This window comes from Pavona decussata, unplaced genomic scaffold, assembly GCF_977016875.1.
Source record: "Pavona decussata unplaced genomic scaffold, jaPavDecu1.1 SCAFFOLD_21, whole genome shotgun sequence".
In the NCBI taxonomy this organism is placed as follows: Eukaryota; Metazoa; Cnidaria; class Anthozoa; order Scleractinia; family Agariciidae; genus Pavona; species Pavona decussata.
Genome location: NW_028145444.1, coordinates 2,737,084 through 2,748,838, shown reverse-complemented (window position 1 = coordinate 2,748,838; position 11,755 = coordinate 2,737,084). Strand labels below are relative to the sequence as shown.

The 11,755-nt window shown below is 39.6% G+C and overlaps 2 protein-coding genes across 2 annotated transcripts; both read right to left on the bottom strand.

The window, feature by feature from the left end:
• Positions 1–2,724: 2,724 nt before the first annotated feature.
• LOC146486233 (D(1A) dopamine receptor-like) lies at positions 2,725–4,367 on the bottom strand. Its single transcript, XM_085099582.1, has one exon. The coding sequence runs from the start codon at positions 3,943–3,945 to the stop codon at positions 2,953–2,955; it is 993 nt and encodes a 330-aa protein (XP_084955708.1). The 5' UTR covers positions 3,946–4,367; the 3' UTR covers positions 2,725–2,952.
• Positions 4,368–5,439: 1,072 nt separating this feature from the next.
• Positions 5,440–7,279, bottom strand: LOC146486232 (D(1A) dopamine receptor-like). Its single transcript, XM_085099548.1, has one exon. It carries the CDS (start codon positions 6,801–6,803, stop codon positions 5,745–5,747), a length of 1,059 nt encoding a protein of 352 aa, XP_084955674.1. The 5' UTR covers positions 6,804–7,279; the 3' UTR covers positions 5,440–5,744.
• Positions 7,280–11,755: the final 4,476 nt, after the last annotated feature.

The window sequence follows — 11,755 nt, the reverse complement described above, 5'->3', positions numbered from 1 at the left end:
CACTTTCTCATCCAATAAGAGGCGAAACCCAGCGTGACTTGCTCGGACACGTTTTCCCGCTCTTTGTGCCGGTGACGTGTTTGCTTCGAATTCTGATTGGTTCATGGCGCTGTTTGCGATCGTTGTGATTCGCTGGAGTAATTACTATGGTTTTGGTTTCACGGCGCTCAGGTTTGACCTGAAACAAGCGGTAAACGCCTGAGGATTTGTTTGATTCCAATTTGTTGTTCATGCTCCTATTCAGGGTTAGTAAAGCAGTGAGCGCCGCATGCACAAAAATGTTGACACATCTTCAGAATCATCCTCGGAGACCTAGGGGCAGCTAGTCGCGTGGAAGAGATTTTCGTGGCCGAAGGTTTACTACACTTTTGCCCACGAAAATCCTTTCCACCCGACTAGCTGTCCCTGGGTCTCACTTATATCCAGAAATGCACCTAACACTGATTTTGGGTACTTTATATAAGACAGACCTGTTTGTCGTTTTCATATGACTTCATGTTTGACAGAATTATTTGTGTATTTAGTAAGACTTTAGGGTAGGGGACACTTTGTGATGTCCATCACACAGTTTCCAAAATCGGATTTTCCCGACACCTGTATTTTTAAAGCTGTATTTGTAAGCGATTAGACCCCCTTAGGGTGGTGGATGATGGAAAATGGCTTATCCAAAGTGAACCAGTGAACACCTTTCATGCTGAATGGAGATGACGTGACTTGATTTTGGAAAGCCGTAAAGCTTAGCAGAAAGGGTTCGTTTAAACCATAGAGTATTTCTGTCGAGGGATTCTGATCGATTGACAGTTGTTGCAGAAATTTGACTGTTTAAAACTGGCTCAAAAAGTAACGAATTACAAAATCAAAGATGGCGAGAGCCTGGGTAGCAATTGTTTCAGTGGGAATTTGTACGTTTTTCGCTGTTTGAAAGCGCCGGAACTCGGACGAGAAAAGCACGAAACCACTTTGTTCCCATGATCCCAGGGTCTTTCTTCTGCTGAGGTGGCAACTGATGTTGTTTTGGTGTGGGAGGTCTGGAAACTAAGAATTGAGAATCCGCTGAGCAGAATTTGACTGACTGGTGTCATGGCCGATCAGTATCGGCCATGGTCACAAAGGGTTGATTAACAAATATTAGCTTGGGCGGCTTAAAAATATATATGTTCCTTTTTCCAAGGGAAACATTCAGACAGATAACGGAGACAAGTGTACTCTCTTGTTGTTAATATTCACTACTAAATTTCTATCCGCACATAATTCACTCAAACGATCACTACAGCTCACCAGTTGAACTTTTTAGGCAACTGATAAAAGCAACAAGAGTGTATGTACAATATGTAAAATGGTGCAATGACAGTGGCGTCTTGATAATGAATCAGAAAATCGAAAGGGAGCGTTTTCTCCCGCGGACGAGCTCTATCCATCCGGGTATTTTGTTGCAATGATCTTATCCCTCTACGGATGTATGAACACCGTCAGGTCACGTGGTCAGTTTAATTCAATCAAACTCGGAAAGGATTGGCTGTTGAACTTTTAAAAACTACCATGGAGTTTCAATTGGGTATTCCACGATTTCAGATTACCTTTCGGTCTGTGCGTCTTATTCGTGAAGGTACTTCATTTGTTAGCTTTCTGGCATTTCTGCTTGAACTCAAAGAGATTATAACGAAAAGCATTTTTATTTAGTTGCAGGTATGTTAAGGAAAACTTCAGTAATCTGTAATTTGAGCAGTCAACATTTAACCATGTAAGTGAGACGTACAAACGCCATCATCTACTTAATTCAAAGCTGAACTATTTGCTTGGCCGTCGTTGTATTAAATCAGGGCCGGGAGTTCATCGACCATTTAGAAGCTTTTGTTTCCAATCACGTTGGGCGTGAACGCAAAAGCAAAGTAATACTGAACTCGAGACAATTTTGTTTTCCTTCGAATTTATTGAACAAGTATAACATACTGAAAACGAACCGATCAACAGCAGTATATTATCTTGGAACTAAACTCGGAATCGCTTAAAATTTTTATTGGTATTTTGTGGCCTTAAATTAGTCGGAATGTATATTCGGTAATCGTTGTTGTCGTTGTTGTTGTTGTTAATCGATTGACCAGTTTCCACTGATCCCAGTTTGTGCGTATTACAGCAGCATGATATCGCCGACCATAGTGGCCGTCACTATGAATACAATTTTGATCGGAGCTACAAATGCCTATTGAATCAAGCTGCAATATCGAATGCCCTCTGTAATCAGTATCACTTTAGAGCAACCTTCTTGGATGGCGTTTCTTTATGGTCACTGAATTTAATTAGACCTCAACATCTGCCATTGTAGACCAATTTTTCCGATTCACTCTGACAAAGAGCTAACACTCGAAACGTCAGCACTCGAATCTCTTTACCACAGAAATGACCTTATCCAGTCTTACACCGAACCAGAACCACAGTTTCTTTAGAAACTAAACCCCTGATCAATTTTTCTAGTTCTTACACCGAACCAGAACCACAGTTTCTTTAGAAACGAAACCCCTGATCAATTTTTCTAGTTCCTAAATTGACCACTGTTGTTACCATGATTGGTAGCTAACGTTTTCAAGTTTGTTTTCGTTCTCTCTTGAACATGGGAAAGGTGCGCAGGGAGGGGAGGAGGGGGGGCTAAGTAGAGGAGAGCTAGTCAATCTGACTACCAAACGGTTCCCTATCATGCAGAAAGGAAGAATTGAAAAAGGGGGCCGAGGTTGTTTAGTAAAGCTTTTACGGTGACTAGGCAAAAAATATAACGAAATGTTACTCTATTAAAAACCAAATGTATATAAAGAACGAGTAGGAAAATTAAAAACGTGAGCCGGAAAGCAATTTGTTGTAAGCGTTTTAATATATTGCTTCAAACGTTCACATACAAGAGTGACATAAATCACCTGAATGACGCAGACTAGTAATAAAGTTGGTTACAGAGCTGATCTCTTAATGACATTTAATTAAAGTTTTGACGGCCTGTCGGAATTCTCTCCTGTAGAAAGAATAAATAAGTGGATTTGTGGACGATTGAAACAAGAGGAAAGTCACGGACATTTTACGAAGAAGCGGAGTCACTAACTCCGGTTGATTGATCAGATAAAAGAAATAATAGCAGCCCCTCGGAACCCAACAGACTACAAAGGTTATGACTACTATTACGCATGAAAGAGTGCCTTTACTCAGCTGAAGATACTGTTTTACGTTCTTCCTCGTTTTCCCATGCAAGTGGTTGTTGTTGTTGAAGTTGAAAACTGTTATTCTCCGTCTTTGTCTCCTAATAGCGATGAAAATTGCACTATTGATGATACTGACGATTACAATAGGAACAATAACGAACACAAAAAGAAGACAATAAGAATAGATTCTGTTCCATTCCTCCACTACATCGCTTGGTTGCGAGTGCGACCATATGCTCCTAACTGAGGTAAGACACACAGGTGTTACCCACACGGCCGACAGAATCCAACGAATTTTCCTCTGTGACATTCGGATTTGATAGTTAAGCGGCTGAAAAATTGCCATATGACGATCATAGGAGATGGCGAGTAAATTGAACGTGGAGTTCAAGAAACAGATGTCCTTGCCGCTCTCAAACACCCAGCAAAGTCCACTGAGGGCGCATGTACATCCCGTACAAAACGCTGCGTATCCTGGGGTCACTATAACAGCCATTAGAACATCGCAAACGGCCAGACTCAACAAGAACAAGTTCATGTAGCTCCGTCTGAGATTCTCAAAGCGGAGAAATGCAGCGCAGGTCAAAGAATTTCCCAGGAGAATGACGACCCCAATGACGCCGTTCACGATCCAAAAGAGGAAATCCAGTTCTTTGCTGCAGTTTTCGTCATTGATTTTGTCGCCATAACGCTGAAATGTGGGGAGTCCTTGATCTGAGCTAGGTAACATAAAAGATGAGTTATTTGCAAAACCTTCAGACATTGCGGGCTGCAGGGAAAGAAGGAGTAACTGAAATACTCTGCGACGGCTGACAAGTTGTAACTAGCACCTAAGCTTCCGAGGAAGTTAATTTACCGTGCACGCACTAAGTCTATTAGGCAAAAAAAGTTATTAAAATTGCGAAAGATGCCCAATTAAAGCATTCAAGAAAACCGGTTTAATTTTTTTTGCAGTTTGTTCCTGTCACGATTGGTGTCAGAAGAGTAAACACCACATGCATTTACGGTTGGAATTAAGCAAATTAAATGTTAAGTCTGTGTAGAAAAGTTTTGGGTCCACCTACAGAGATTAAACAGAACTAAAAAAGTTGTTTGAAGTAATTGAAAATTGAATTTGTAATTTCGAAGCTTCCGCTTTGAAAAAATATATATATATTTACAAGTATTGTTCTAAGTTTTAATCAGGTGGTCTTTCTTCCTCTAAGAAACACCGAAAGAGTAATAGCCAAGCTGCAGTATCACATTTCGTCATTTTTGACCGGTACCTTGAAATTGCTTTCAGTTATGTTGAAATAGGGAGAAAAAAAACGCCAGTGACAAAAGCAAAAGCAACGGAAAAAAAAGCTCAAAGTTCAAACATTCAGAATGACAAATTTGATTTCTCGACACTCTAGAGTTCCGAAGTCGACTAAATTTGATGAACTGTTAAATCCTCTTCCATTCTTGTAAATCTCATATTTCATCCATAAAATGTACATGTCCCGTTAATTCAGTTCAGTAGAATGCTGACATTCAATTTCAATTGTATTTTCTGTATTTTGGTGGTCATTTGGTTATATCACATGGAAATTAGGTAATGGGAATTGCGACTTTTTTGTGTGACGCTGTCCCTTTAATGAGAGGAAGTAAGAGTTCAATTAATTTTGAGTCAAGATTGTCTCTGCCATGCTACATCCGTTCAATAACCAGCTCGTAATCAGCTGCTATCTAGCGCTTAAACGGTGATCACGTGTTTAAGGTGAAGTACGGGTTGCACGAGTTTCCGCTGGTCATGGAAAACGACGTCTCTTGGTTCGCAAAGGGGAGGGTTCTGTGGTTTCTCTTAATTTTCTCGTTGCTTTTTTCTTTAAAACATACACGAGAAAAATTATATGTCAAAACTCAGAAAACATCAACGAGAAGCTTCTGCAAGCCGGTGAAAGGCCTGGGACTGAGCTAGTGCCATATACCCATTTGTTAAAATACGAGCATGCTTTTTATTGGCTCTTTCGAGTGTGTACTTTGGTTTATTTTTGCTTGAGTGTGCTATGCGTGTGTGTTGTCTGCAAGTGGCCAGATATGACTTAAAAATTTGATTGGTGCTCTATATGTTATTTCATTTTTTTTTTTAGAAATATTTCTGTTAATGCAGTTTTACAGTTGCCCTCGGTTGAGTATTCGTCCACTGTCAATGATTCTTTTCAACGTAAAAAGTGACAGAAAGCAGTCTTGACAATATTCTTTTTTGTCGATATTCTGGTTCCTTTTGCATAAAAGTCTTAAATTAATTAAGTTACTTGAAACGGTGATGACATCCTCTCTTGGTTGGTAACGAACTTGTTTTTGTTGGAGTCTTTTTTGTTACAAGTCAGCATTTCCCAATAAAATATGATATGCCAGCGGATACAATTGCCTGTATTTTACTCTGTAAATAACCTTGCAGAGTTTTTACGCCTTCTTGATACCGACCATCAAGCTTATATAAACAAATGCACGTTCAAAATATTCACATAATGAAACCTTTTTTTTTTTTCGCGCCAGTGTGTTAGTAAAATTGAAATTCATCTTTGCTTAGAAAATGACTCAGCCCCGCTGAATGTTAATTAACCTCCTGGCCGCTTGCCGGAAATCACTTCTGTAAACGGAATAGATCAAAGGGTTGACAGAAGATTGCAAAAAAAGGAAAAAGAAAGAAAGCTTGCTAAGCAGAGGACTGGTTAAATCGTCCCGGCCACAAAGCCTGAAAAAATTAAAGAAAGCTCTCGGAATCCAGGAAACAATAAATATTAAAACAATCAAAACACATGACATGGTGCCTGTTTTCGTCCGAGAGATGTTTCTACAAGTTTGTTCATTGATGATCGACTGTCTAAATCTGTTATCGATAAAGGATAAGCGGTTTTCTTCAGTCGGTCTCATCTCCGAGTTGGTATTCGTGAAGGATAGCGACTCGACCATTTCCGCGTGAATCCTTCTTCGGTGGCTTTTAATGGCCCTCATAATCTTCAAGTTCACGAACAGAAGAATGGGGATGGGTAGGAAAGCAAATATTGTGGACAGTATTGCGTTGTACACCGTCTCCGCGCGCTTCACCGCCTCTTCATCCCACGAATGTTGCCAGATATTCCTCACAGATGAAACTACCAGAGGTGTTATCCAGACAACTAAGAGAATACCAAAAACTTTGCGCTTCGTCATCGTCGAGGCATAATGCAACGGCCTTAACACAGCCAGATGTCTGTCGTATGTAATGGCCATCAGATTAAGCACAGTAGCAGGCAGAGAGATGTCCCGAGCGCCTCCAAAAAACCAGCAGTATTTGCTCCACGTGTAAGTACAACCGCTGCAAAACACGGCGTATCCAGGTACCACCAAAATCGCCATTGAGATATCAGCGACTCCCAGACTTATCAGGTAGATGTTCATGTAGTTTTCCCTCAAATGCGACCTGGATAAAAACACAGCGCAGGTGAAAGTATTGCCGAGTATGATGGCTAATCCCAACACACCGTTTAGGATCCAAAATATTTTATCCAACTCATAATCACATAAGCGGTGATCAGTCTTATCCGACGTCTGCTGAATGAATTCGTCAGGCGAAAGAGAGGAATTTTCCGGTGCCAACACTGATGAGAAATTCATCTGAGAGGCATATTTGAATAAAACAAGGATCTGTTTTTGTCGAAATTCTCTGTCTTTCTCCTTTCTCAGAACCTTCGACTTTCCGTCTTCAGTTCGGCTCACGGCGACACAAATCAGAAAACGTTAATTGTTCAAACGATTGCTTTGCAACATTTGAGTGTGCATTCTGCCATGCATTCAAATTTCAAACTCCACGTGTTGGTCCAATCCCACATAAGACATGTAGAATGGGTGTACTTCGCAAGTTGTACCAGCCGACCTGTTGGACTGTCCACGTTAATTTAGTGATTTCGAGACTCAGTAACATGCATCGAAAGATGTCTCACATGTCCGAGCCTTTCCGCCTTATAATAAGTGTGATGTCGTGGTAAAATTCGTTACGATGTGTTACCACAGTTAATAATGATAAGGGCAACTGCAGATTTTACAAACAATAATAAATCCTAGAATAGTTCAATTCAAAATTTCAGGTCAATTTATTTGGCTCCACGGCAACTTTCAACAACTCGCACTCATATTCAGCAGGAACGCGATTCTGATGTCACTGATTTTTAGCTTTAGTTTCAAGTTTTCAACCTAATTACTGCGCTTTATCAAAGCAAAAACCAATGAATGTTTTCAATTACAAAGAACTGATATTTACCTGACGAGAGGATGTTTGCTGTCGGCAAATAATAATAAAATATTGACTTATCCATGAAATAGGAATTCTCAAAAAAAGCTCTGCGATAGCATACGCCTTTTGCGAGGGCTCCTTTATTAGCCGGAAAAGGCGCCGTCTGCTCTTACAGACTAGTATGACTGAAAACCGTAGTGAAGCAATAACGACTTTTTTAAAAAATATTCTGATCGAGAATCGGCTAGCGGAGTAAAGTGGAAACCTAACTTGGTTCATTTTTAAGCAAACCAGGATACGAGGAAAGCGACTCATCAACGACCGAATAACCAACGCAGGAAGTACATTGGCTAAAAATGGAGTACAAAATAAACAGTGGTTATTACTACTTCTCGCCCTTATAGAATCAGCCCCGGTTCTTATTCAGATCAGACATATGTACAGAGTGAGACCTGACATTATTAATTCAGTTAACAATTTATACGCCACAAAATTGGGACGTATATTCAACCCATTGTAACACTGCCCAAATATGGTCGTGGTACACTTGATATTCGTCGTCCGTGCACTGACAACAGTTGTCCTGCGATGAACGTTATTTCTTGTGTCGGGGAGAAAAATGGCAGAGCGCTTTAAACAAGTAACGACCTCGGAAGATTGTCCCCAGCTTTTCTGCAATAAAACTGTAGTAACTGAAATTACTGCAAAGCTGATCTATTTGCGTAGAAAACTTAACCCGACAGCGACATTCTAGAGACCAAACCGAGAATCAAAATACAACCGTGGACAGCTGTTTTGCTGGTTGGCTATCGTAAAAAAATAAATAAACTGTACTATGTTATCAGTGTATTGATAACATAGTACAGTCAAACATAGTCAAACCGTCCTCTGGGTTGCCGTACGATAGGCATGAGTTCCAGGGATCATAGCACTAAATTCTAGACCCAAGACATCCACAGGGCTCTCGAATGCTTCCAAAGATGTCCGAAGACAAATTTTAAACTAACACCCGTACTAACAATTTCTGAAAGAACCATTCGCTCTTTTTATGGCCATTAACATTCCGTATTCAGGATGTTTTTGTATTTGTGTTGAAGCCTCCTGAATAAATGTTATGTACGTTTCTAAGTCCCCTGTAAAAATTATTATTAGTAAACCCTTATGAACGCGGTATACAGTCAACTCCCTTTATTGCGGACACCCTCGGGACCGCGAGTTAGTGTCCTTAATAGCAAGAGTCCGTAATAGCGGGAATTTATTTCAGTCAAACGTCTCGGTACTCTATTTTTGCCGGGGATTTAGCTGCCGTCCGTATTATGGAGGAGTCCGCAAGGCGAGAGTTGACTGGATAAGGTTTGCAACTTTGTTGAGTGATCTTGAAACATAGGTTTATGTCGAGAGACTTTCGGCTGTCATAGTTCGTGGAAGAAAATTTGGTCGTGAACAATAAACAGTAAAAGCGCAAAGATTAAGCCCTCGAGGCTTCGCTTCTCGAACTAACATTTGTTTTAAGAACATCAAATTTCTGCGGGAAAACTATCAGCCGATAGTCCCTGAAAAGGAACACTCTATTGTTGAGATAGAGTCCACCCGGCGGCAATGCCCAGATGGAGCGCACTCGACCTTCAAAAACCTTTGCATTTATTTTTCTAATTAAAAAAAACAAAACAAAACAGGTTGCTGTCGTCATTGTATTTAAATTCTTTTTGTTTACTCGCCTTCTTTTCTTTCAATATTTCAACTAAAAGGTCAAATTGTTGGCCAATCACTTCAAAATGCCAGTTCCAGCGCTTATTTTTCCCGAAGAAAACTAAATGGTGAACAGCCTGGAGTGCTTCTGTCTCGACACTATTATGGAAAGCAGAATGGTGCACAATTCAAGACTTAATGAAATTGGCTTCACGTTCAACAAATTTCCTGTCAAGGTCAAGAGATATTTCGACCATGCTCAACAAAATTAATTCATCTTCAACAAGTTTTCTCTTGCAAGGTCAAGATATTTCCTAGTCAAGCTTAACAAAATTAATTCACCTTGAACAAATTTCCCAGTCTCTAGTCCAAGAGATATTTGAGCCAAAATTAAAACTTACTTTTTAGTGAAACTCAAGCTCAACAAAATAAATTCAGATCAAGACACTGCAAGTTTGAAGTGATGGGAGGATCAGAAATTCTGACTGTCTCTTAGAATTTGGTATAAATAACCGCCTCTGTTGAGTTAAGCGATGGGGGGATCAGAAATTCTGACTCCGCTAAGGTTTAGGTATCTTTTGGGGGTCAGAAATTCTGAACCGTCTCGAGCTTTTAGTCCTCAAATCTCTTATATATTCTTTGAAAGAATAGTTAATTCCAAACATCTTATATCGCTTTTGTACTTCCGAGCAAACAGAGCAATGATCCTTTTTGTCATTTGAAGCATTATTTTTAGATTCAGATCAAAACGTGATAAAAATCATTCTTGGAATAAAGTGGAGATTTTGCCGTTCCGTGAAAACTGCGCCTTTCATTTTGGGCAGATTTTCCACTCCTTTCCGAATTAACTTGACTGACAGCTACGTGCGAAACTATTTTTCCGACATATAGGTTGCTATAATGTACCCTGAAAAATAAGTCATTTTTCAGAAACTTCCCTGTGTACATCCCTGTGTTTACTCTGAATATTGATCCAAATCGTAACGCCATATTTTAATTTGGAACGCGTTAACTGAAGAAAACGTTGAACTAATGGTTGAAACTTCGGAGAAAGCAAGAAAACGGTGAACTCAGCTCATCGTTGAAACCGTACGGAGAATAAAAACGGCGAAATCGACATCTTCACAGATAAAGAGCTACGTCAGTTCGTTACCACTTTCGACGAGAGTCTATTTTATTTATTACCAATCTTATTGCTGGTGATACAAGTCGCAACACTCGACGAAATCACGCCTTACCGCCGCTCCTAGTGGAAATTTCCTTCAAGGTTTAGGCGACACTTTCGGTATGGATAAATCCACCGTTTTCCCAGAGTAATTACCGATGTGTCTTTTGCCCTGATTGTGAAACAGCCCCGGATTATTTAGTGGCCTTCGACAAACGACGAATGTACCACAATCAAAAATGAATTTTATCTTCGCTAACTCAATAAATTCTTTCTTGGCCTGGGAATGCAAGCTTTTCCACTTTTCGCGGACTTCGGCGGTTGCACAGCGTTCACAGCATCCGCAATTTTTATCCAAATGTCATTCTTTTTCTGGGTCGTGATGCCGTTTGTAAGTTTACTTTGAATAACCGAAAGATTTTTTTCCACTTTTTCCGTCAAAACGGCAATTTCGGACGGGAGAAAATTTTGTTTTCGGGCTTTGCGTGAGACACCTGGGGGAAGCCATTGTTGAGCTCTCAACTTGCTCACCATGGCAACGGTATACGAAAAGAGTATTATGGGACAGCGTCCGCGAAAACTTTAAAACTTGAGCATATTTTAGAGACCTGCCGACATTATTTATATTGAAAAAAGCTATTTTGGAAAAACACAAAATACTTTGGAAAGCGTTTTAACCACGAGTTAATTTACAAACCTGAGGTTAAGAAATTTAACCTTCGGTTAGCCCTAACCCGAGGTTAGTTCAACCTTCCTTTTTAAACAGCCAGGCCCAATTCAACCACACATCGTCAGACTCTCGGTTTCGAACCTAAATACACGTTATTAAGAGTCCATATTAATTCAAATGGTAATGCGTATTAACTATAGTGTCCTCATGATCATGGGAGTCTATGTTTACTTTTTCATTTATTCATCTATAGATCGCCATCGTATACTGAAAACTGAACTGAACTGAACAACTTTGACAAAGTGCGTCATCAAGCCAGCAATGATCATGAATTCAGAAACATTTCGTTGATTGGGAAAACAACATTTACTGAAAAAACAAGGTGGACATTGATGAAAGACAGTAATGGTCAAATAACAGCCGAGGCGGTGAAGTCGATCCTAAAAGATAAATTTTTTATAGGATTTTCTATTCTTCTCGAAAGCTGGCCTTGCTTTTCGCAAGTATTTCTGAAATTAATTATTTAAAGAAAATATGAAATACTAAAAATTGCTACCGTCAAAGTAAATACGCCATCATAGAAATATTTTGCTTATTTTCGTTTTCAACTCAATCTTTCAGGTAGTATACAAGATTGTGTCTGAGTTTATCCCCGAAAAAGACAAAACAAAAACAAAAAGCTGTCATCAAGAGTGCAGTAAATTAATTCATCATTAATATAGATGCAACTTTCATTCGTGACAATTAATTCCTTTTTTTCTTTCTTAGTCTTTTATATTTTAATGACCACTTTTCCGACCATAAAGTGAATG